General features: G+C 43.5%; 1 protein-coding gene across 1 annotated transcript in view; it reads right to left on the bottom strand.

The window, feature by feature from the left end:
• Positions 1-2,991: 2,991 nt before the first annotated feature.
• Positions 2,992-24,622, bottom strand: part of lamc1 (laminin, gamma 1) — a 63,479-nt gene continuing 41,848 nt past the window's right edge. The window contains exons 3-28 of the mRNA XM_038270003.1: positions 18,928-19,058; positions 16,233-16,399; positions 14,709-14,897; positions 13,902-14,019; positions 12,341-12,439; positions 12,130-12,266; positions 11,923-12,045; positions 11,647-11,836; positions 11,443-11,555; positions 11,136-11,357; positions 10,352-10,540; positions 9,971-10,216; positions 7,470-7,623; positions 7,178-7,320; positions 6,389-6,567; positions 6,156-6,312; positions 5,877-6,082; positions 5,722-5,801; positions 5,489-5,626; positions 4,984-5,128; positions 4,760-4,909; positions 4,572-4,686; positions 3,810-4,009; positions 3,568-3,726; positions 3,380-3,479; positions 2,992-3,289 (exon numbers count right to left, since the gene is read on the bottom strand). Coding sequence (XP_038125931.1) covers positions 3,033-3,289; positions 3,380-3,479; positions 3,568-3,726; positions 3,810-4,009; positions 4,572-4,686; positions 4,760-4,909; positions 4,984-5,128; positions 5,489-5,626; positions 5,722-5,801; positions 5,877-6,082; positions 6,156-6,312; positions 6,389-6,567; positions 7,178-7,320; positions 7,470-7,623; positions 9,971-10,216; positions 10,352-10,540; positions 11,136-11,357; positions 11,443-11,555; positions 11,647-11,836; positions 11,923-12,045; positions 12,130-12,266; positions 12,341-12,439; positions 13,902-14,019; positions 14,709-14,897; positions 16,233-16,399; positions 18,928-19,058 — 4,107 coding nt within the window. The 3' untranslated portion in view covers positions 2,992-3,032. The remainder of the gene's footprint in view (positions 3,290-3,379; positions 3,480-3,567; positions 3,727-3,809; positions 4,010-4,571; positions 4,687-4,759; positions 4,910-4,983; positions 5,129-5,488; positions 5,627-5,721; positions 5,802-5,876; positions 6,083-6,155; positions 6,313-6,388; positions 6,568-7,177; positions 7,321-7,469; positions 7,624-9,970; positions 10,217-10,351; positions 10,541-11,135; positions 11,358-11,442; positions 11,556-11,646; positions 11,837-11,922; positions 12,046-12,129; positions 12,267-12,340; positions 12,440-13,901; positions 14,020-14,708; positions 14,898-16,232; positions 16,400-18,927; positions 19,059-24,622) is intronic.

The raw sequence follows: 24,622 nt of genomic DNA on the forward strand, positions 1-24,622 counted from the left end.
CAATATAGCACAGATGAGCCGCAGAGGCTGCTTCAGTCCCGAAGGCATGGCGTCATGGATCTAAAGGGGATTTAAACACAGACAATCCAACAGGGGAGAAAGCATCTTATTCCCACGTGAGAAAAACATTTCATCCGGTCAGCAAACATTCTTCTCCAACTCATACCTCAGAACATCTCTTATGGAAGGTTTCCACCACGGACAGAACTCCCTCAACTCCTGATTCATCCCATGTTTTGCTCAGAGACATAGACAGGTACGGAGCATTGCAGGCTAACAAAAGAAGCCAAACGACCCCCATTCCAAAGGGATGGACCCGTTCGTCCGTTTCGATTTGCATGTTTTCTGAACTAAAAATAAAGCCTGGAACTCAACGCTATTTCTCACATTTTGAAATGAAAAAGCTTCCTGGATGGAAAGCAAAATGTCTTCAAACAAAGACCAGTGGATTGTTTTTTTACTTTTTCAGAATAACAAGCGAACTAACAAGCTGCTCCAAAGCTGAGATGTCTTTACCATGACTTGGACTGCAGGAACAAAGTTTAAAAAGTCACTTCACATATTCCTTTGTTCTGTAATATCCGGCACACTGGTGCGCTCTACCACCTACACAAATATTACATTCAGTGTTGCTAAAATGAGCATATCTAACTGGCCTTCTGTACGATTTTTCATATGTAGGCTGCTTTTCACAGGATTTGATGTTTTTTTAGAAAATAAGAGTAAAAACTAAAATTATATCCATCATTATGTGACAGAAAAGTGTAAAAGAAAATCAGTCAAATGCTAATTTTTACTCATATTATATATATATATATATATATATATATATATATATATATATATATATATATATATATATATATATATATATATATATATATATATATATATATATATATAAAATATAGGTTTACATTTTGAAATGTTGCAAATCGGCCAAACCTGACATTATCAGTGCTTCATTATTAGTCTGAATGAAATGATCCTGGTCAGTGTAACCTGTTAAATAATTAAAACTCTTGACTAAGCTATAGTGAGGTGTGATGGCCTGTAGTGAGAAAGTTACAAACATATATACAGAAAGGAAGGCTGATCTAAAATGGTGGATTGCCCCGATCCCAGAGGATGATCCAAAGCTTATTGCAGGTATATTAGAAATCCGACTCCAAGTTTTAGTTTAATGCTTTTTATGGTAAGGAACGGTGAAGCAGGATTGTTTTTTTTTTATTAAGGTGGGCTGATTTTTGGGCTGGAAACTTTCAGTCAGATCTGCTACGCCTGACTGTCCTGTAAGCGCGGTAACAGGAAGTAATGTAAAGCCCAGAGAACTCTTTCTATAATTAGTGTTAAAAGTTAGGCGAATTAAGATAAAAAAAATCTAAAAAAAATAAGTTACATTATGCTAATGCGGTTAGCATTTATAAAATGACAAGAACTTTGATTAAAAAAACAGCACATTTTAGCATATTGTTAAATCTAAAACATTTTAAGGAAAAAGATGTGAAGAGTTGTCACTGCCAGATCCGTCCCGGAAGCACGATCCGTCCTGCTCACGGGATATTTAAAGGTATTGCTCTTTTTCGTTTATAGAATATGCAATATTTACGCAAATACAAAAATATTCAAAGGGAACCCTTATGCCGGAAAAAGACAAAAGACTAAAAAAGTAATAAAAATGAGGTATTACCTACATGGAAGTTATTCTGTTGGCGCATGCGCAGGACAGATCGTGCTTCCGGGACAGATCAGGTAGTGACAAGAGCATTAGCATACAACACCAAATTATGCATGTGAAGGTATTGTTAGGTTTATTCAATGATGATTATAAAATGAATGTGTGTTCATATGAAACATTGTAGCAATGAGATGTTTTTAATGATTCAGTCAAGAGACCACACTGCCTTGTGATTCAGTCGTGGAGCGTCGTGTCTTATGACCTGATCAACTGTCCTGTCAGAACAATACTCTGTTTGTAACCATGTGTTATGTTCTGTTAATAAAACGCTCTGCAGAGGAGGAACGGTGGGAGACAGTGTGTTTGATTCTGGGGTTCAACTGTCTCTCCTCCTGCAGGAGCTGTATGAAAATCCCTTACTGTGTATTTCAGTTCTTCTTTTACAAAACCTACATTTTTGAACCCAACAGGTATGCTAATGAAAAAGCTACCTTGGAGTAGTATGCTATAGTTAGTTGATACTAGTTAGTTAGTTGAGTTTACTATTTGCTGAGCTTTACAAAGATCAGCAATTGAAACTGGTTTGGAAAATGTGAGAAACTTTGTAATACCTTCAAAAAGTCCAGATGGTAAAACTTACTTTGTTTAATTATAAGTCAAGTAAGTTTATGGATTAATATAAAAAATGGTTTAGGAAACTGAATCATTATCTGAAACATTTTAATTTACTCTCGGGCGGATTTGAGCTTCTGTCTGTGATGGAAAACATCCACTTCTTCTTACTCCCAATACATTCACAGCTTCTACACACATCAAGGTTAAAATCTGGAAAATTGTAAATGAGAATCAGTTTGAGTCTGATTGAATCTCTCTGGGACTTTGGCAGCTCTGTGCACAGCAGAGATTAAGTAACTATACCAAACGCTGCCACCTGCTGGAGGTGTGAATACTGCAGAGGAGAGGATTTGAAATGTTTTCCCTGCTTTCCGTGTCGAGAGCGTAGCTTCGGGAGGCGGATATGAGAATTCCTTCACGTGTTCTGATATGTTGATGATAAAAAAAAATATGGTGAGGTGCCAGCAGACTTCCTGTGAGGCTGCAGTCCCGTTGGGTTTGTGGTTCTGGTTTTCTCTCCGAGGTTCATCCACCTCATGGTGCATGGTGTCTCTGCAACACGGAGTTCATTGTAACAACACCGCTGTCGTCAGCAGCTGCCTCTCTGCTGGGAGCGGCTGAAATCTTGGCCAAGAATCTGAGAACAAGAACTGTTTTGGTAAAAGGCGGCAAGTTTGCCGGAGTGTTAGATGTGAGTGTGGGTGGGAAAAGGGTGGGTGGATGGAGGAGGTGGGCGGGGCTAAGCTTGCTCCAGTGGCTGCCCGTTGAAGCAGCCTGTGGGTAACGTGTTTTTGATGTCATTTAGGTTGTCGATGTCACTGCGAATCTCCAGGATCTGCCGGTCGTAGTCGTCGATCATCTCCTTCTGTGTCCTCGCCACGTCATTCAGCTCCTTCAGTTTGTTGTCCAGCTCGCTGCCGGCCATTTTTTCCTTGGCCCGGTTCAGAGACTCATTAATCTGGTTCAGTTTGCTAAGGTCTACTTTATCAATGTTTCCTGCAAAAAAAAAAAAAAGAAGACAACTTTGTGAATCACAGCCCACATTGCAGGACTAAAGCGACCAGTGGAGACGAGTTCTGAGCCTACCAAGCTGGTCCATCAGATCTGTGATGATCTTCAGGACTGTCTTCACAGTACTCTTGGCCTTACGGGCGTTGTCCTCAGCCTCCTTGGCGTTATCCGACGCCTGCAGGACAAAGCAGTCCCCCAACTTATCAACAACGGTATTTTTAAAAAGTCTGAACTTCCTCATGGATCAAAGGATGAGTTTGTACCATGGACGCCATCATCATGTCATTGTCAGCTTCAGCCTTCTTCTTCTTCAGCTCCTCCTCTGCAGCACTCAGCTGATCCATCATGTCATTCACGTCTTTGTCCAGCTTTTCAGTGTCCTGGAGTGCCTTCTCTGCTTCCTCTTTGGTCTTAGCTGAGCCCTATGAGGACAAAAGGTGAAGAGGCCGTTAGTGGGATGATGGGCATTAAACCATTTTTCAACCTGCAGGGTGGCACTATTGACCTTCTGTACGTTGCCTGCAATCTTCTCAGCGTCTTCAGCCTTCTTCTTTGCATCCCGGGCGTCAGCAGCCGCATTCCCAAGCGCCTCCTGGGCCTGCCGGGTCTTCTCATTGGCAGCGATGATGGTGGCATTGATAAAGGGGATCTTTTTCATGGCTTCTTCTGCAGCCGTCTTGTTGTCATTGACCCTTCTGTCAAAGTCTGGAGAAGTTTTTAAATAAACAGAGTCAGACTAAAAAAACGCCACATTAAACATCAATGAAGGTACAAAACTAAATCCTATCCAAGTTTCCTTTATTGAATCATTACGTCAAAATCTTCTCAAGCCTTAAGACACAAAAGAAACCATTCTAGGGTGTTAAGGTATTTGTGCATCAGACATTCAAGGATAGAAGAGTTCAGCAGAACATGTTTTTTTTCAAAACTGAGATTGGGCATAATCTTCAGAATCCTGAAGACGTTAAGTAAAGTAATTCAATTCAATTCAGTTTATTTATATAGCGCCAAATTCACAACACATGTCATCTCAAGGCACTTTACAGTTCAACCTTCATTAGCAGTAAGTGAAGTAGCAGTTCCTTCATTACAAAAGTGAGATTTCACAGCAGATAAAGGTTCCATCAAAGCAACCTTACAGCCTTCAGACCACTACAGTGGTGTTACCCCTAATGGTTCCACTCTACCGTCAACGAATAATTTAAGGGTAAAGACAAGGTTAGGGTTGATTCTTGGTGCTACCAATGGGTCCAGATTGTTCAGGTACCTCGGAGGTCCTCTAGGATGTTCTCTGCTTCTTTGAAAGTTGCCTGGCCCCTCTTTGCTGCCTCCTCAGCTAAAGCTTTGGCTGCATCGGCTCGGGCCAATAGCTGATCTGCGGTCTGTGGAACAGGGGGAGGTTTAATGACACCTGATGAGGAGACGTAAGGTAAAAGAGTCATGGTCTGGACCCACCTGCTGCTCGCTCTTTCCTTTATCCAGTAGCTTTCGGACCTCCAGCTCTTTGGGCTTAAGGTCGTCTCGCAATTCATTGTACTCCCGTTCTGTCTTGTCGATCAGAGTGTCAAGATCAGACGCCTCCTTCTTAATCTTTTTGGCATCATCCTGACAAGAAGTGCATCATTAGTAAAGAGGATGTCTACAAGGTCTTTTTTTATCCCGCATCATTATGTACATACCTCCAAGGTCTTGGTGTCAAATGGTGGAAGGCTGGTCAGGTTGCCAAACAGCTTCAGAGCTTTGTTCCCTGCCTCCTCTGCCTCATCCTGCACCTTTTTGGCCTGCTTCTCCAGATCCTTGGCCTGATTCTTTGCGTCATTGTACCTGAGGAAGAACACAGAGAGTCAGGAAATCATCTCATCTTATGCTTGTCTCCATAACACTGGCTTTGTGGACTAGGACCGCAAACTACAAAGAGACTGAAAAACTACCACACAAAAAAAAATGTCATTAAGAGACAAAAGCTACAACAAACAAAACAGACATAAAGACAAAATTGTCTGTGTGGAAAAAAATGAAATAACCGAGTATAGATTCATAACTACTACAATCAAACAACCACAAAGGTACAACACTGCAACAGACAGTGGAGAGCGAACTTTGTGAAGCGGCACCAGCAGAATGTATTCTATTATGTTCTTCATTGAAACTTCAGGTCCAGCCAACTATTAATGAGTGACCTACATCTTGTTGAGCTTGTCGATTTCTTCACCCATCTTGCTCTCTCCATCTATACTCTTAAGCAGCAGGTTATATGCTTTGGTCGACGTGTCATTGGCATCTTTGGCAATCTTCTCAATCTGATCAGCGTCCATCTTGTGCCTGTAGGAAACAGTTTTGGTCATATTTTCATTCCTCTTGTTTAAAGGAAAGATTCTGAAGATTCTTTCAGGTTTGGGCCGCTGATAGAGTATTACTTTTCGGCAAGGCGTCGAGCCTCCTCAGCCAGCAGCGTCATGTTGTTAGGTTCTCCGGTCTCACCGGTAGGTTTGATGTCCTGTGAACAACATCGGCTCGGTTACATGGGCTTGACGGTTCTGCTGAGAATTAGGAGAACGCCGTCTTCGCTTACCACTTTACTGACGGCATCCTTGGCCTTGGCCAATTCCTGCCGAGCTCGGTTAATCAGACTCTCGGCATCTCTGACCCTGTCCCGAGCGCGGTCTGCCTGAGTGCTGGTATTGTCCACCGTGTTACGGATGTTCAGCAGACGGTTCAACTGGGTGGTTAGGGTGTTGTTCAGGGCGTTCAGACGATCTAGCAGACCTTGGTCTGCATCTGTGGGGCCAAGTCAGGCTGTATTATCACGTTCATGCTTACCCAACCATTATTCTGATAATACCAGATCTACCTTTGCTGCTCTGAGCCTCCTCCAGTAGCTCCATAATGGTCTTTTCTGCCTCTTTTAGTCGATCCTCAAAGGCCTTATCGCTGACGGTATCCTGGCCGGAGCCAAGATTGTCTATCAGATTCTGGAGCTCTTGGAGCTTCTGCCTCTGCTGGTTCACCTGGACACACAATCAGCACTTTGGGTCAGTTGACGTTTATGAGGTAGGTAAGCTCGTAAAGGTGGCTCCTCCTCACCTTGTCTCTGACCAAACTGTAGCAAGACGGACACTGCTGGCAGCCAGGCACTGATCGGTTGTAGAAATAATTCTCCTCACACATGTTGCATCGAGCTCCAACAAAGCCGGGCCGACACTCGCACCGCCCGTCCTCCTTACACTGACCGGACAGAGACCCTTCAAGGTCACAGTCACAAGCTGGGGAGGAAACAACAAGGAGTGAGTTTATTCAAGCCTCATATCATTAATTACCTGGAAGTTGGGAAATACACTGCAAAAAACTTAAAATCTAAGTCCTTCTTTCTTGGTTTGAGGAGGTAAGATAAAATTTAAAGAAAACACGAAAAACAAATGCATTTACTTATTTGAAATGAACATTATCTAGTCATCTTCTTTAAGAATAAAAAAAACTAATTCCATTGGCAAATCATCTTATTATCCACTGAAATTTAGGGTAAATACAAATGTTTACTTTCTGTAGACGGTTTTTGCAGTGTAAAACATGATCAATGTTGAATCATTGCTCGGATCTCACTTCTTTGAATTGAATATCTTAAGTTTTCTGTGTCGTCTCTATGCAGATTATAACAAACTGTAACTTTTATTCTTCTCAAACTATTTGCAAACTTTGCATAATGTGCTGGGGAAGATTCAGTCTTCCATAAACAAGTTGAATTGAAAAAGCTTCCTAGATGGGAAGTGAAACGTCTTTAATCTTTGGACATAAAGTCCAGTAATTTTTTTTTTTTAACTTTTTGGTTTGCATAATATGATCTAATAAAGTAAATAAAACTACTTTTGTTCTTACGTTTGCATCCTGAAGAGCTGAAGCCAAAAAAGTTGACCTCACATCGATCGCAGTGCATGCCGGTGATGCCGGGTTGGCACTCACACTGTCCTGTAATGATGTCACATTCACCACTAGAGGAGCCAATGGGGTTACAGTTACACCTGTGGACACATACAGAGGAACCAGGTGGAGGTTTTTAACTCTCAGGTGAATTGTTTGAACCAAATAATAAATTCTAATGTCTGAACAGTACAGGATGAGCAAACACTTTGTAAAAGTGTCAGAAAGGAAGGTGCAGAAGGGAACTGACCGCTCACAGCCACTGCCGCTTTGAAGGTTGAAGAAGCCTGGGAGGCAGGCGCTGCAGTCCCGCTGAGCCACGTTTGGCAGACACGGACACTGACCGGTGACCTGCAAACAGCTGGTCTGCTGGTCCACCGTCCCCAGGGGGGAGCAGGAGCAGGCTGAGGAACGATGTGCAGAATAATAGGATACAAATAAACAAACTGCCTGATTGTCCAAACTGGACATGAAGGCAGCTTTAAGTATTGATATTTATTCTCTAAAACCCTCTCTGCCCTCTGATCCCTGTTTCCCATGAAAAAGCTAAAAAGTGTCAAATCCCAGACAAGCCCTAAACTTTTCATGTCCGGAATAAAACTGAGGTAGAAATGAGCCCATGGATATATTATATTTGTTCTTTCTTCTGATTAAACTACAATTGAAGCCAAAAGGTGAAAAAAACAGTCAGTGCCTGAATTTTGCCTAAAATGTCTGCTGCATTTCCATTGACTCATTTTAGCGCATTTTACACAACCTTTTTCAAACTGTGCCGAGATCGGGATAACTGTTGAGTGTAAATGGCACGCATAACTGAACCGGACAGCGCCAGACACAACCGAACAGCGCTAAACTGGTGCTAGTTCATCAGTAGGGCTCTCCACGGTTCAGTTCTGGCTCGGTTCTCAGATAACAAAGAGTCCATGAGCAGACCGCCTCATCTCGCATATGTACAGTCCGCTTCCTGTAGTTGGCGGTAATGCACATCAGTAAGTTTTATCCAACCCCCATACAACATAAGAAAAAAAAATTTAGACATTCATAAAAATCCTTGCTCTCCTAACGCGCCACACAATTTCCAGTGATGATTCTGCTTAGCAGTGTGATGAACCTCAACGTCTGTCATTACTTCCTGTGTCCGTAAGCCCTGATTAGACTATCATTTGTCGTATCCACTTCCCAAAAGCTGACTCTGTCAAGTAGATTCACCAAAGGCTGCCGTCTTCACCCGACTCTCCGCAAACAATGAAATATCACAATTATAACCAAACCTTAATGTTAATTTCCTTGATTTCCTCCTTCAACCATAGAGAGCAGTAGTACCGTAGATCGTCACTAGGAGGCGAGGAACCGTGCTAGCGTGGTGTGTAAATGGTCATAAGGAACCAAGCCAAGCACGGTTAACTGATCCAAGCTCGGTCCGGACTCGGCACAAATTGGTTTGCAGAGTAAACCGATACCTAGGGATGGGAATCGAAAACCGGTTCCTGTTAAGAACCGGTTCCGTATTTTCCGATTCCATGGCATCGTTTGGCAGCTCGCTGAACGATTCTTTTTTCAATTCCCGCAGCACCAGAGCCTAGAGCGCCGGCTCTGGGGAGCACGACTTATGTCACGTTTTTTACGTAAGTCACGCAAGTTGGAAGAACTATTCGTGGAGGAAGACAACGAGCTGCGGTCACTTTGTGAATCAAAGCCCCGTCTTTCCTTAGCCCAGAGGGTAGATCAGAAAATCCAGCTCTGTAAAAGCTTGTCCTCCATCCCCTGCAGGGATAGCGCCACACTGTGGTGGTGGAACAAGCAAGATACGCTGCCCTTGCTATCTGGACTGGCTGAAAACTACCTCTGTGTGCAGGCTTCCTCCACCCCATCTGAGAGGGTGTCTCCACGGCTGGAGACACCTTAAGCGCTGAAAGATCCCGTATCCTTCCAGAAAAGCAGATATGCTCATCTTTCTGCAAAAGAAGTGTTAATTTTCCCTACTACTGTTTTATAATTAGTATTTTTTGTTATTTAAAATAGGTTATTATCCCATAATTTGTTATTAGACATTGTTGGTTATTAAGTTTGTTCTTGTATTCATTTTTCATTTAAACACAGATGTTACTCCAGTTTCACATTTCCTGTGGACATCTTGATCTTGTTGAGTTTGTAAGATTGTGCAATAGTTAAGTAAACAAAGTTAATGCTGATAATCAAACTGTTTGTTCTCCTTTTCCCCCCAAATTGGAAACGAAAAAAGAATCGATAAAGAATCGAATCGTTTCATAGAATCGAAAAGGGAATCGGAATCGTGAAAATCTTTTCAATTCCCAACCCTACCGATACCTGCTCGACACTCTGGAGCTGAGGTATTGCATTGCACTCATTGCACTGATTTTTTGCAGTATTTTTTGATGCAAAGCCTTCCAGAATCTATAACGCAGGGGTATTATTATTTTTCAGAATGAATCACGCTTTTATAGGCTTAGGTGGAGCACAACTTTTCTACTTCTGTTATTTGCTGTTGTTTCTCAAATAAAATGCATTAAAAGATATTACAGCCTTCATTGATTTGTTTCAAATTTGAACCATTGTCTATCCTGTAAGGTAAAAAAAATTAACCAAATAATAGAATGGAATCGTATCGTTCTTGAGTATCAAATCTTTGGGTCAGGAAATCGATACTGAATCGAATCGCCATGATGGGTGTGATTTACACCCCTATTGCAGAGGGTAGTGTAAATGGGGCTCATGTGACCACATGCTTACGTTTGCACTTATCAGCAGGGCTGGGGGCCAGGGCGTTGCCATAGTAACCATCTTTGCAGCGGTCACAGAAGAAGCCGTCCGTGTTGTAGATGCACTTCAGACATTCTCCGTTCTCACGGTTGCAGTTGCCAACAGCGTTGGGGTCAGTGTTACCATTGCACTGGCAGGCCCGGCAGGCTCGGACCGGCCCGTTCTGACCCAGGGGGTCCCCGAAGAACCCATCATCGCAGAGCTCACAGCGCTTCCCTGCACACAGGTAAGTTCTCAAATATTGAAATCACGTTTTGATGCCTACTTCACTTGACAAAGTTTTAAAGGAAATGTTAGAGGAGAACTTTGCTTTAGCAGAAATCTGCTCGGTCTGCAGTAATCTGATGGTACCTGTGGTTCCTGAAGGACAGTTGGTGCAAACCACCTCATTGGTTTTAATTACAACAGCGCAGGTGGCTCCGGCAGGGCAGGGACATGGCTGACAATCACCCGATGTGCCCCGAGTGGCGTTGCCATAAAAGCCGTCCTTACAGCGCTCACAGCTCAGTCCAGCGGTGTTGTCCTGACAGTCACACGCACCTGGACAAGAGACGGAGAAATAAGGACTGTTTTTACCTGCTGACAATACATTTAACCTGATGTTACAGCACAACTGGCATGCCAATGAAAAAAAAAAAACAATAAGCCCCATTACACCAAAGGAACTGGCCAGAAATCTGCCACAAACCAGTGTTAACAACAACCAGAGCCTTGGTCAGGAAGATCTGTAAAAACAAATTAGTTTGCATAGAGAGAAAAGGATCCAAACCATTTCTAACCAGCAACCAGACAGTCAATTATAAGAAATCCCAAAACTAGAGGCCCAGAAATCTGGAGGACGCTAATGCCTGGCAGGCATTGCTAGGGTCTCTTAATCCCGTAATCCTAACATGAGTGTTTCCAGTATCAGGTTACCAGGCATTGCTAGAATCTCTAAGCCAATTAATCCCAGTATTCCCAAAGCTCCCATTGCTACCAGTATCATAATGGAGAAATCACTACAGCGTCTAAATCCAGTAATCTCAGCGTTCCTAGTAATCCTTGTGTTTACAGCGATACTAATATCAAGGTGATAGGTATAGCTAGAGTCTTTAAACCCAGGTAATCTCAGTGATCCCAGTGCTCCCATTGTTACCAGTTTCAGGGTGGCAGCTGTCGCTGTGTCCGTGGCAGTTGCAGATCTCACAGGAGCTGAAGGGTCCAAGCTCTGGCTGGGAACGGCGGTATCCCACGGTGCACTGCTCACAGTGCTGTCCCTGGTAACCTGGAGGACATCTGCACTCCTCCACCCAGCGAGCCGGCGTTCCCGGGCCCCTCCTTGCTGTCACCAGGGAGACGTTGTCCAGGTAACCAGCACCTGCAGAACCAGATGAAAGTTAGATCATGGCGGAATGCATCTGCATATATGAGGATGACGGACATATTGTGTCAGAGCTGCTTACTCCTCTCGCTGTAAGTGCCCCGGATCTTGATGGCCGTCAGGTTGTGGAGAAGCTTCTGGAAATCCGAGTCACTGACCACAGGTCTCCAGGGTTGACCGGGTTGCATATGAAGCCTGAAGAAGAACCAAAACCCATTCAGATCTTCTCTAATCAATGAAGCGAACGGTATGAATAGAATCCCAGTAACGGCTTCCACCTACTTACCTGAACACATAGTTCTGCATGTTCTCGTTTGGGTAGGCGTTGCCCTGGGTGATGAGGGGGACGGCAACCCTCATGTCGGCCCCTTCCAGGATCAGGTCCTCAGCAGACAGGCGAGCATCCCGCCGCTCCACTCGGAAATTCATACTAAGGTTTTGCCCATAACTCAACATCTGATTCCCCAAGAACTTCTCTGTGGAGCAGAAAAGGAACCAATCAGTCTCTAAGGAGAAGAGTTTAACCAGAGGAGATCCAGCAGAACCATTTCGGGTTTGGTACCTGGGGCCACGAAGTACAGCGGCTGATAGTCCTCAGCCATCAGGGACACTTCCTGCCCACTGGCAGACCACTGGACAGAGATGGTAGACCCATCCCGCTGCTGACCGCTCCATTCCTCATCACCTGGAAACAGGAACAGGAAGTCAGGATACACACGGGCTCCAGAGGGTAAATGTGCCCTGGCTCAGGGCTGCAGTTGGTGCCCACCTCTTTGGAAGGTCGAACTGATGGTATGAACGCTATAGTCTGAGGCGCTGTCACAAACTGAGGAGTGCTGGAAGCAGAAACAGGCCGTGCAGCCCTGAAGGTTGTTGGGGTCCAGGTTGAAGTAACCTGGTTTACATCTGAAAGGGACAAACAGCTTGGTGTGAAGGTCTTTTGATGAGAAAGGATAGTATATCCTCAGTGAGGGTGTTACCTGTCGCAGCTGAAGCCCTCCACATTGTCCTTACAGCGGCACTGACCCGTGTTGACATCGCACTCCTGAGTGCTGCCGGACGGAGAGCAGGAACAAGGCCTGGCAGACCAACAGAGGGCAAAATTTACCCACAAAGCACATCTCTGATTTAGTATTGGTGTTTTATATTCAGACAAAACCAAGGCCATGATAATACAACCAAGATTTATTCTAAATGTCTTTTTCTCTTTGTTTTAAGTTTGTGCCAGTGTGGTGTAATTCTCCCACCACAGAACTAGTTGGCAGTATGTTTTGGAAGTCAACACTTCCTGCTTTGAAAACAGGCAAAAAAATGAGAACATTGTTGTTGCATTGTCGTTAGAATTAAACCATAGGCAAGAAGTTTGCAATCCTACATTAAAAATGTTTTTATTTTATTCCTCTGTGTTTTAAAAGGTCAAAACTCAAACCTCACGTCCCTTTAAAGGTATATTCACACCAAATGCAGGAGCGAGAGAATCTGATGTAAACACTACAACCCTACATGTTCTTCTTACATCTCTTTGCAGGTGATGAAGCAGGCTGAAGATGTTTTATCATTATCTCCATTTTATCGCCTCTTTCTTTAATCTTTTTCATTTTTTTCTGTTTTTCCTTTCCTGTTCTACTTATTTTGCGTCCATAAAATCTGTAATACTCCATGCATTAATTATAATAAAGCTATTTATATGCATAAATCAAGTGGAAATCAATATGTTGGGCACAAAAGAACACACAGTGGGCACCATGACGGTGAGAGTAGGGATGGACACAAAAATTTGGTTGAAAATCTCTGGTAAATAAAGTTGTGTTGGGGCGAGCATGACACATGTATGGAGGCCTCAGTCCTCGACGCAGCCAACCCTGGTTCGAATCCGACCCCTGATCCTTTGCCGCATGTCTCTCCCCTTCTCTCATACCCTGTTTCCTGTCAGCTCACTGTACAAAACCCACTAGTTCCTTAAAAACCTAAAATAAAAAAAAAGTCAAATCATGTCAACCAATCAGGGACTGGAATGCATAGGTGATGTGCGGTTCCGTGGAGCAGCCCAGAGGAAACATATCTGTGAAGATTCTCAATCATCCAGGTCATGGTCAAGCTTAAAGGTTTCAGTTTAGGCAACTGGACGTGAAGATGGCCTTGGCCCATCCAGTAGGACGGATCAAAGCCACCTTCTGTTCCCCCTAACTCTTTGTTACACCTGCATTCATCTCAGTGTTCGGTGTGAATGGACTCTAAGAACAACAGAATTTTTCTGCTTCCACGACAATGTAGGCCAGGATATTTCTTATCAGTTACAATCTGGAACATGTTCCCAACCAGAAAAGGTTATCATGTAAATGGGAACTGAGAGGAAACCTTCATCTGCAGCTGGTGGAAAGAGGTCTAAATAGATTAAACTGAAACTCATACAGAAAACATGTGGCCAGCAGAGGGAGTGCTTAGATCAGTCAGTGGGTTACTGTTTTCCCTCTGTAGACTGCAAAGCAGCTCAGATTAGATCATGTGCAGAACCTGTCCTGATTGGTTGTTGGGTCGTACCTGCAGCCTGCCTCGGTCAGGCTGTGGAACCCCGGCTGGCAGCGGTCACACTTCTCTCCCGTCACTCCAGGTTTACAGGCGCACACCCCTCTGTTGTTGCACTGAAGAGATTCAGAACCTGCAAACACACAAACAGCATCAGCCACCAGCTCGCCGACCTTTGACCTCCCAGAGACAATCAGCTGGAGTTAAAGAAGCTGGAACAGCTGTTGGAACAGGGTGGAAAAACCTTATGCATGTTTCAACTGTGGCAAACTCGCCTATGACCACAGTTCCATAAGGTCACAGTAGGTTTACCATAAACTGACATAGTGAAGAGAGAAAAGTATAACCAAAAACATTTCAAGTTACAAAATGTCCACCCAAAAAAAACCATTCAAATTTACCAGAAAGGAACAGAACATTACAAAAAAAAAACAAGATAAAGACACAAACCGTGGGAAAAGTTGAGTTAGGAGAACAAGAGCGATACAAAGAAAGTGAAGCATGACAGCAGAGGGATAAAGAAGCAAAGAAACGCAAAATACTCCAAACACAAGAAATGACCACAAGGGGGCAGCAAATATCCACAGTCTTCCTGAAACATGAAGCACATCAAGACAGCTGGTATTTTCAGTCAAATGTTGCAGGAACCTCTCAGGCTGTTTGTCTTCATCCAGAAATGAAACCCTACAGTAGACCTGTGTGGTACCAGCGGCATCATGGGAAATCATTTTTTAAACTAAACTCTTCACTCTCCAGAATCAACAGGTTGATTTCTGACTCATGATCAGGTCGTTAGGGTCAGAGGGTGCGGCCGGGACTCACCGATGGAGTTGCAGTAGCAGGGCTGACAGCGGCCGTTGCTCTGCTCTCTGTAGTAGTTGTCCAGGCAGCGCTCACAGTTGGGCCCGTCCGTGTTGTCGGCACAGTTCCTGCAGTGACCTCCGTGACCCGTGGCCCGGTACAGCTCTGCGTCGAAGTAACACTCTGAGCTCTTCCCGTTACAATTACAGGCTGGAACAGAAAAACAAGCAACACCTTAGCAGATCCTCTTCAGCCACTACCCTCTGTTTAAAAAAAAAAATCGCAGAGACAGAAAACCTAAAACTTTTAGACCAAAATCTGCCTTCCCCCTGTTCCTCTATGTGGATACTTGGGGGGCAGATGGGGCCACTTAAAATCTTGGGCAGACACACTGAAGCTAAAAGCCATCATTTCAGGGTTTAATCTACTATTGTGGTAAACCTCCCTGTAGAAATCATACAGACACCTACTCAGATCTTGGTGTATTGTGTGATTTTTAATGTTACATCACTGGCTGTGCATAATGGGATGAAATGCTAAACTGATGCTAACACAATTTACACTGGTGAGTTGGATGGGCTGTGGCCATCCCTGGCCCCCCCTGGAGGCGCCACTGATGAGGAGGATGGATTCCTCTGTTCATGTCATGGCTAGCACAGATAGCCCAAGAAGGGAGTCAACAGCCAGACCACAAAGTGTTTTTCTCTGTGGTTTATATCTCAGATGTGTCCTCGCTGTCCAGACATTGCTTTAAAGGCTAAATCACAAACTGTTTCAACGACAGCGGTTAGCAAAAGCAGTTCAATGAAGCAGACTTTTCAACTGCAGAGTGTGTGAACTTCCTTTCTGTCCACCATCTATGTAGGTTTAGCTAGTCGGACAACATGATGATGTAAGGAACCATCAGGAGTAAAACGTGGACAGACTTAAGTTGGTCAGTGAAATGGGAGGACTGGGAGTCGTCAGAGTCCCAATGCTGGTGCAGAAATGACAACATGTACCAATCAGACAGAGCTTGTATGTCTCTGGGTAGAGTGACAGTCTGCGAAGTCTCCAAACTGAGAGTTGGAGGGGAGTGGGCGGCCATTCATCTGGCGTTTGACTGGGAACGGCCATTTTGAATGGCTGCTACTGTATCAGTGAACCTTTGTGGTGTGAGTGAAGGTCTTGGTCTGTTGTTTCAATCAGAGCGTGATCTTTCTCCTAGTTTCTCAGCTGCTTTCTGCAAACATTTTTCCATTTTCAAACCTTTCAGATTTTTTGATTTTGAAAATAACTAAATGAACTACAAGCTTGAAAACAACGGAAAATGGAAACAGAATGGTTCACTGTTTCCTTGAATCTGTCATCATAATAGTTTCCAGCTCGTTACCGCAGCTTAGTCATGCATCTACTTTAGATTATTAAACTACAACTCCCACAGTTCCCCAGAGACCCGGGCTGAGAACACCAGATGTTCTGCTGCTTTGAGTATTTCACTTTATTTTCCATTAAAACAGTCACTGTAGAAGCTCCTCTACATCCGTCCAGCCGTCTGTGACTCACGTTGACACTCGTTGGGGTTGTCGGCGGTCGCCCTCCTCCACGGCCGGTCGTTGTAGAACGGTTTGCAGACGTCGCAGTCCACGCCTTCGGTGTTGTGTTTGCAGTCGCAGACCAGCCGCCCGCCGCTGCGCCTCACACACTCGCTGGCGTGGCCGTTACACTTACACCTGATGGGAGATACACACACCTGTTACACCAATCAGCGCCTTGTCTGACACAGAATGGGCATTTCATCATGAGACGTGTCCTTTCCATCCAGGCGGCGTACGTATGTGTGTCTGTTTGTGTAAAATCTGTCAGCGCCTCGGAGCTGGAGGCTCCCAGGCAGGACTAATGTTGACGCTGTTCTTGTTCCGTACAGGACCTATGATTGAAGGTTTACTTTAACCTCCTCAGGTAGAGAACTCCCTCCTAACAGGACGGCACTTGTCCAGCAGCCATCTTTGTCTATTGTCTCAGGTGTTTATTGGCACAGAGCTGTGGAAACTCTGACAGAAAGGAAGCTTTTAAGACCCGCGCTCAGCCCGATCCTGAGTCTGATAAAACGCTGCAGCACAAGACATAAAGGCTATTATTAGGGAAAAATGTTAGCGTCTGGTTATTTGTGTTTTAGTTATTAGGGGGTTAGATGAGACACTGAAGGCTGAGATGACGTGTTGTAAATTGTCACCATATAAATAAACTGAATAGAAATGAATCAAGTACAATAAAAAGTACAATAATGCAACCGTTTATAGCATTTACTTTATCATATCTAGTTACTTTAACACACTTGTGTTATGATCCTACCCTGCAAACATGAACCAATTGTGTTAAAGTAACTAATCATGATGAAGTAAATGCATGAAGTTTCATTAAGCAGCTTTTAGATCTTTACTTGACCCAGACTGACAGCTCATTGGCTCATTTGGATCACATGCAGCCTGGAGCCGGACGCTTCGGAGGGCTTTACCGCAATAACAGGAGAAGCTGCGCAAGTTGTCGTACAACATGCATTAATTTAGAAAGGTTTGAAATCAGGTTGGGTCCAGATTAAACAGCAGGTGGGCCCGGATCCGGACCAGGGTCCGCTAATCTGTGACCTCTGCTCTAGATGTTTGGACACTTGTCCAAAATGGCGTAACCACTATATAATGAGCTATATAGTGAGTAGAGCAGACGCTCAGACACAGTATATTACTACTTTTTTTTCCTCCAAGATTCAATAGTTACATAAACATAATAGTGGTTCCTAGAAAGTAATCAGAGATTAATTAATAAATAAAGTAATAATAATTGAACTATTTTGACATTGAGACATTTGCCTCTGCTTTTAATCTATCCCCTTAGGGAGCAGTGGGCTGCCATCTTGGGGCCACCAGGGGAGCAATCAGGGTTAAGGGTCTTGCTCAGGGATGCACAGTGACAGTCTGTGGAAGTGGGTTTCCAACTCACAACCTCAGGATTCCAACCTCTATGCCCTCACTACTCTTTTTTTCACATAAGTACTTACATTTTAACTTGGATGCTGACATAAAACCGAAGTCTACACAATGAAAAAGAAAAAGTCAATTGGTGATGTCATAACTAGCTAATCTAATACCCTTATTTCCAAGAGCATCAACTGAGCAACAGGCCTCTTTAGCTTTGTTAGCTTCCTTTAACAGCTGCGCTTGGCCAAAAACTTTAAATTATTGTTAAAAATACATCAAAGGTATCAAACCTCATGTTTTTAGGCTGCAAACTTGACTAAAAGCTAGCAGGTCAACTTTAGCATATAATTGGGCACTCTTTATCGGTGAGCTTAATCCATTTAACATTGTTTCAATCATGTCTTAACTCTAATTTGCACAAGTAAGATATGAAAATGGTTGAAAGCATTATTGGTTATTTCTTTATTAAATCTTTAAATACATGCAGAAGGCCTTCACTGACAAAACAATAATGCAACCGTTTATGGCATTTACTTTATCATATTTAGTTACTTTAACAGAATTGTTTTATGTCCTACCCTGCAAACATGAACCAATTGTGTTAAAGTAACTAATCATGATGAAGTAAATGACAAAAACGGTTGCATCAAGTTTCATTAAGCAGCTTTTAGATCTTTACTTGGCTTCAGTTTTTTGTTTTGTTGGGTTTTAACGAGAAGATCAGCATCACGTGGTTAAAATGAGGATTAATCTCAGCTTCTGACCCCTGGTTATAATTTAACCAGCTCCACAAAGACGAGCAAACCCAGGTAAAGCAGGGAGGAGGTCAGGAGGTAAAGTCCACTCAGAAACCCCGCCTTGAAGTGCTCTCTACGGGCCTCTCGCCTTTTCTTCCATCCATCGCTGCGATAGTTCCGCCCCGTTCCGGTTTCCCTGTAATCCAGCCCTGCCGGCCAGGAATGTTAGGAATGCTGGATGTGTAATGGAAATCTGCTCTACATTTCAAACAGATTATGGCTGCAGAGGCAGTCTGGTTAACACTCTTTAACGGCTGTCCAAACCTCTTTCCCCCCAGCCGTGCGGGAAAAGGAGTTCTTATGTAAATTGTCCGGCAGGCGTCAGGGAAGGGGACCACACAGGGGCAGAGGAGGACCCATAAATCCACCTGACCCCACTTCTCCATTCACTGAGATCCTCTTTTAGTCTGCAAAGGCACGGTGAGCCTCAGCCAGCTGCAGACCCAGGAAGCAGACAAATCTTTGACTCTGTGTGCAAGTGTTTACCTTCCTCCCACAGCGAAGTCAGAGATGGCGTAGTAGTAGGACTTCAGGACCTTGGGATCATTGAAAACCTCGTCTCCGAACGTGTTGAGTCTGTTCAGGGTCACTTTGATGTCTGTGGCCGTCACCCAGTCCTGAAACGGAGACAAACAAGGGAACATTAGTTCATTCAAGACTCTGCAGCGCCACTTCCACGCAGCTCTGCAGAGCAACCCCTGAAACCCCCAAAAAACTTTCCCTTCTTGTTCAAGCATGCAGGAAAAGGTCTGAAGGCAGGAAGAATGCAACATGCTCCGTCTGGAGACGCCATCCAGAGATGCTCAGTGCGATAAAAGCAGCTCGGTCTGAGAAACATAAACAGCTCCAAATGTGAGAGCACTTTGAGTTGCTACAGACTGGAAAATCAAATCCGATTGGTCGTTATCTGCAGAATGGGCACAGAAATCACCAGGAACAACTAGTTCTTTCAGTTCTGAAAACTGCCATAAATTCAGATGAAATTTCTCAACACGTTTATCCAGCTGGGACTGAAACCGCAAACCTTCAGCAGCTTTAGGTCCTGCTCTGGAAAGTTAAAGCCCAGAAATGGCTGAAAATGTTTTAATTTAACAACAACACAGTTTAATACACATGAAATTGCAAGACTCGTCTGTTTCTACTTGGCTGTCAACTCTGAAATGTTTCCTATCAAAGATAACCAGATAAACATAGTCTGAAAAAATGGTAAAACAGTGTTGATTTTATTGGATAAAGGAATAAAATCAATCCTAACGGACTGGGCCCTGTGCAGAAACATAATGGAGCCCCACTGTTTCATCGTGAATTAACGGGGGCCTCTTTCACATGAACAACAAGTCGCCTTTAATTACTCATAAACCACAAGTCAAGGTCGGAGATCATTATTTGGCTAAAGGAAAGACAGTGATTGGGCAAATGTGGGAGAGTTCCCAGGCCAGAAACACCGCTGGTCCAAAATAACCTCTCACTCTTCAACCCGGCTCTTATTTATTAAAAAGACCCCGAGGCTGTGAATTGAAGAGACCTTTTAGGTAGATGTGCAGCCCTAACACAGAACCAGAGCCTCATACCTACAGTAAAACACGATGGTGGTGGTGTGATGGTTTAGAGCTGCTTTCAATCTGGAAGACTTTTTGTAACCAGTGGAACCATGAATTCTGTTTAAAGCCAATTAAGTTTGTCTGAGAATGGTTTAAAAAAACACACAAAAAACAGCAACAAAGATTTTAGAGGGGCCTAGTCAAAGTCTGTACAGAACAATTCAGTCAAGCAGACTGGGTCAGAACCCCTCCACATTAATGTCAGAGACTCCAGGAAAACTTTTAGGTTTAGGGGGTGAATGCTTTCCACACAGGCATGGGCGTAGGTTTGCATAGGGACCATAGGGACATGTCCCGACCAAAATTTTGGACCGACCCATTTGTCTCTATTTTGTGTGGTTTCCTGATACAAAGAGAGCATTTAAAAAATAAGAGTGATTAACCTGTTTACCTTTGCACAATTATGTATCTTCAAGAGAAAATTCATGATAAATCGGCATATAACGGGCATATTTAGGCTATATTTGGTTATTTGCACCACTACTGACCTCAGCCTTTTTAAAAAAAAAAAGCTTAAAACCCACTTTTTTAATTTAGCTTTTAATTCTGACTATAATACTGTCTCTTACTGTAGATGTCATCTTTCTGTGTGCTCCTTTCTATGCACCTCTGGAAGGCTTTTAATATCCTGCAGCGCTGCACCACTACAGCACTTTTAATTGTATCTTGTATGTTTTTATATGTGTTATGTATTGTTTTTATGGCTTTGTTGTAAAGCCCTTTGGGTACCATTTGGCTATTGTAAAGGGCTATACAAACAGATTTGATTTGATTTGATCTAGTGTGTGTGGCGCTTATAAAATTAGTATAAATGTAGCAAGAAATGCAGCTTTTCTCTTTAAACGAAATGCACCCTGATGCTCACGTCAAGCATAAAAAAGCATGCATATTTTTGCATGGGTAAAATGACCTTAACTTAGGACCTACCAAAGTCAAACCTATGCCCTTGCACACAGGAGTCGGTTTTAGGGGGCAAATACTTTCCACGCAGTTCTGGGTTTGCTTGGAAAGCTTGTCATCACAATCAAAATAGAAAAAGCAGTTTAGATTATTTAGATTATTTAAATAGTTTAATGATGTGAATATTTTAGTGGAACATTCTGGGCCCACTTAGAGGAACAGAACATTCATGTTTACTCTGGTTCTGAAATTCTGTTCTGGTTCTGATCCGATAGAAGCGGCTCCAGCAACCTGTCGTCTGAAGCGTCCATCACATCCGCAGCGTTTCGCCAGCTGATGCAACCAGAACGTCTCCAAATAAACTCTGTGTATTTAATGACTCAACACACAGATGGGAAGAATTACTCTGAGCAGCTGCAGAGCCTCAGAGATACACAAACGTTGCTCAACGCTGAGATCTGAGCCAAAACTTCCTGGGAAAGTGGGCCGGCCGTGCGGTACCAGCAGGAGGCTCATCGGACCCAGATCTCTGAGCTGAAACGCCTGAATGAGAACCTCAGAGAGAAGGAGGCACCTGCAGAAGGTTCTGGAAGGAGGGGCCAGATGGGCCCAGCTGATCTGGGTCGGAGGCTGGAAGTCAGAACAGAAGTTCTGTTAAAGTCCAGATATGTTTGGTTTTAATGTTTGCATCAGTCTTCAGTTTATGGTTTTAGAAATAAAATACAGATTTCCTAAAATCCAACCAGGGTCAAAGGGTTTTAATCAATTAAAATTATTCAGAATCAACATGGGCTCAAATATTAAATGGAAAACGACCTAAGTCGTGTTGCCCAACACATTCTCTTTTAGTTCAGGAACCCAAATAAAAACACCAGTGAACCAAAGAATATTAACGTTTGGATCCAAATCTACATTTAAAAGTTTGAGGTTTTTAAGCAGGGGTGGATTTAGGAAATTTGGGGCCCTAGGCAAAGACAGGCAGGGGCCCTCTGAACTGAGAAGACAACACATCAAACAGACCCATTCTATAGAGAAATGTTAATAGAATAGACATCCATTATTTGTTCTAGGTTTTTCCCCTCTCTTCTTGTCCCCTTTCTGGTTGTTTTGCTGAGACACACTTATTATCAGCGTTCTGATGGCATTTTAACCAAAGGATTTTTATAAAAAAAAATAATTAATATCCACAAATAAGAAACAGCTGTATTAAGCATACATGTAAACAGAGTTTTATGGGGCCACCAGGAACTTGGCGCCCTAGGCAACTGCCTAGTATTGCCTGATGATAAACCCGCCCCCCTGTTTTTACTTAAAATCTAGAATAATTTTAAACATTAAATAAAACTTCTTTCTGGGCCTGTAGCCATCAAGCGAGGGCGTGCTCTGTAGCCATTATGTGAGGCCATGGCCTGTAGCCACCATGCGAGATTGTGGCATTTTCAGCATAGCATTATCTGAGGACATGGCAAGGAGGCATCTTGTAAGGGCAGGGCCTGGACCGATTACGAGCACATTCAACGTTCTGATGTGGAACAGGAACCTTCTCTGCTGTTCTATATAATGACCAAATACCCAGAGAACAAAAACCTGGTGAGGTTAGATAGGAAAACCAAGCCCTCCATTATGGGCCCACTTAGAAACAAACTCCCAGCTGCCTTTAGAAGCTCTCACCCTGATGATAAACCCTGGAAGAGGATAAACCCTGGATGAGGATAAACCCTGGATGATGATAAACCCTGGATGATTATAAACCCTGGATGAGGATAAACCCTGGATGAGGATAAACCCTGGATGATGATAAACCCTGGATGATGATAAACCCTGGAAGAGGATAAACCCTGGATGAGGATAAACCCTGGATGATGATAAACCCTGGATGATTATAAACCCTGGATGAGGATAAACCCTGGATGAGGATAAACCCTGGAAGAGGATAAACCCTGGATGAGGATAAACCCTGGATGAGGATAAACCCTGGATGAGGATAAACCCTGGATGATTATAAACCCTGGATGATTATAAACCCTGGAAGAGGATAAACCCTGGATGAGGATAAACCCTGGATGAGGATAAACCCTGGATGAGGATAAACCCTGGATGAGGATAAACCCTGGAAGAGGATAAACCCTGGATGAGGATAAACCCTGGATGAGGATAAACCCTGGATGAGGATAAACCCTGGATGATTATAAACCCTGGATGAGGATAAACCCTGGATGGGGATAAACCCTGGATGAGGATAAACTCTGGATGAAGATAGACACTGGATGAAGATAAACCCAGGATGGTGATAAACCCTGGATGAAGATAAACCCTGGATGAGGATAAACCCTGGATGATTATAAACCCTGGATGATGATAAACCCTGGATGATTATAAACCCTGGAAGAGGATAGACCCTGGATGAGGATAAACCCTGGATGAGGATAAACCCTTGATGAGGATAAACCCTGGATGATGATAAACCCTGGATGAGGATAAACCCTGGATGATGATAAACCCTGGATGAGGGTAAACCCTGGATGATGATAAACCCTGGATGAGGATAAACCCTGGATGAGGATAAACCCTGGATGAGGATAAACCCTGGATGATTATAAACCCTGGATGAGGATAAACCCTGGATGATGATAAACCCTGGATGATGATAAACCCTGGATGAGGATAAACCCTGGATGAGGATAAATCCTGGATGATGAGAAACCCTGGATGAGGATAAACCCTGGATGATGATAAACCCTGGATGATGATAAACCCTGGATGAAGATAAACCCTGGATGATGATAAACCCTGGATGAGGATAATCCCTGGATGATTATAAACCCAGGATGAGGATAAACCCTGGATGATTATAAACCCAGGATGAGGACAAACCCTGGATGATTGTAAACCCAGGATGGGGATAAACCCTGGATGATGATAAACCCTGGATGATTATAAACCCTGGAAGAGGATAAACCCTGGATGATGATAAACCCTGGATGATGATAAACCCTGGATGAGAATAAACCCTGGATGAGGATAAACCCTGGATGAGGATAAACCCTGGATGATGAGAAACCCTGGATGAGGATAAACCCTGGATGATGATAAACCCTGGATGAGGATAAACCCTGGATGAAGATAAACACTGGATGATGATAAACCCTGGATGATGATAAACCCTGGATGATGAGAAACCCTGGATGAGGATAAACCCTGGATGATGATAAACCCTGGATGAGGATAAACCCTGGATGAAGATAAACCCTGGATGATGATAAACCCTGGATGATGATAAACCCTGGATGAGGATAAACCCTGGATGATGATAAACCCTGGATGATGATAAACCCTGGATGAGGATAAACCCTGGATGAGGGTAAACCCTGGATGAGGGTAAACCCTGGATGATGATAAACCCTGGATGAGGATAAACCCTGGATGAGGATAAACCCTGGATGATGATAAACCCACGATGATGATAAACCCTGGATGAGGATAAACCCTGGATGAGGGTAAGCCCTGGATGAGGATAAACCCTAGATGATGATAAACCCTGGATGATGATAAACCCTGGATGAAGATAAACCCTGGATGAGGATAAACCCTGGATGATGATAAATCCTGGATGAAGATAAACCCTGGATGAGGATAAACCCTGGATGAGGATAAACCCTGGATGGGGATAAACCCTGGAT

The sequence above is a fragment of the Cyprinodon tularosa genome, unplaced genomic scaffold (genome assembly GCF_016077235.1).
Source record: "Cyprinodon tularosa strain WSP-4 unplaced genomic scaffold, ASM1607723v1 ctg749, whole genome shotgun sequence".
Classification (NCBI taxonomy): Eukaryota; Metazoa; Chordata; class Actinopteri; order Cyprinodontiformes; family Cyprinodontidae; genus Cyprinodon; species Cyprinodon tularosa.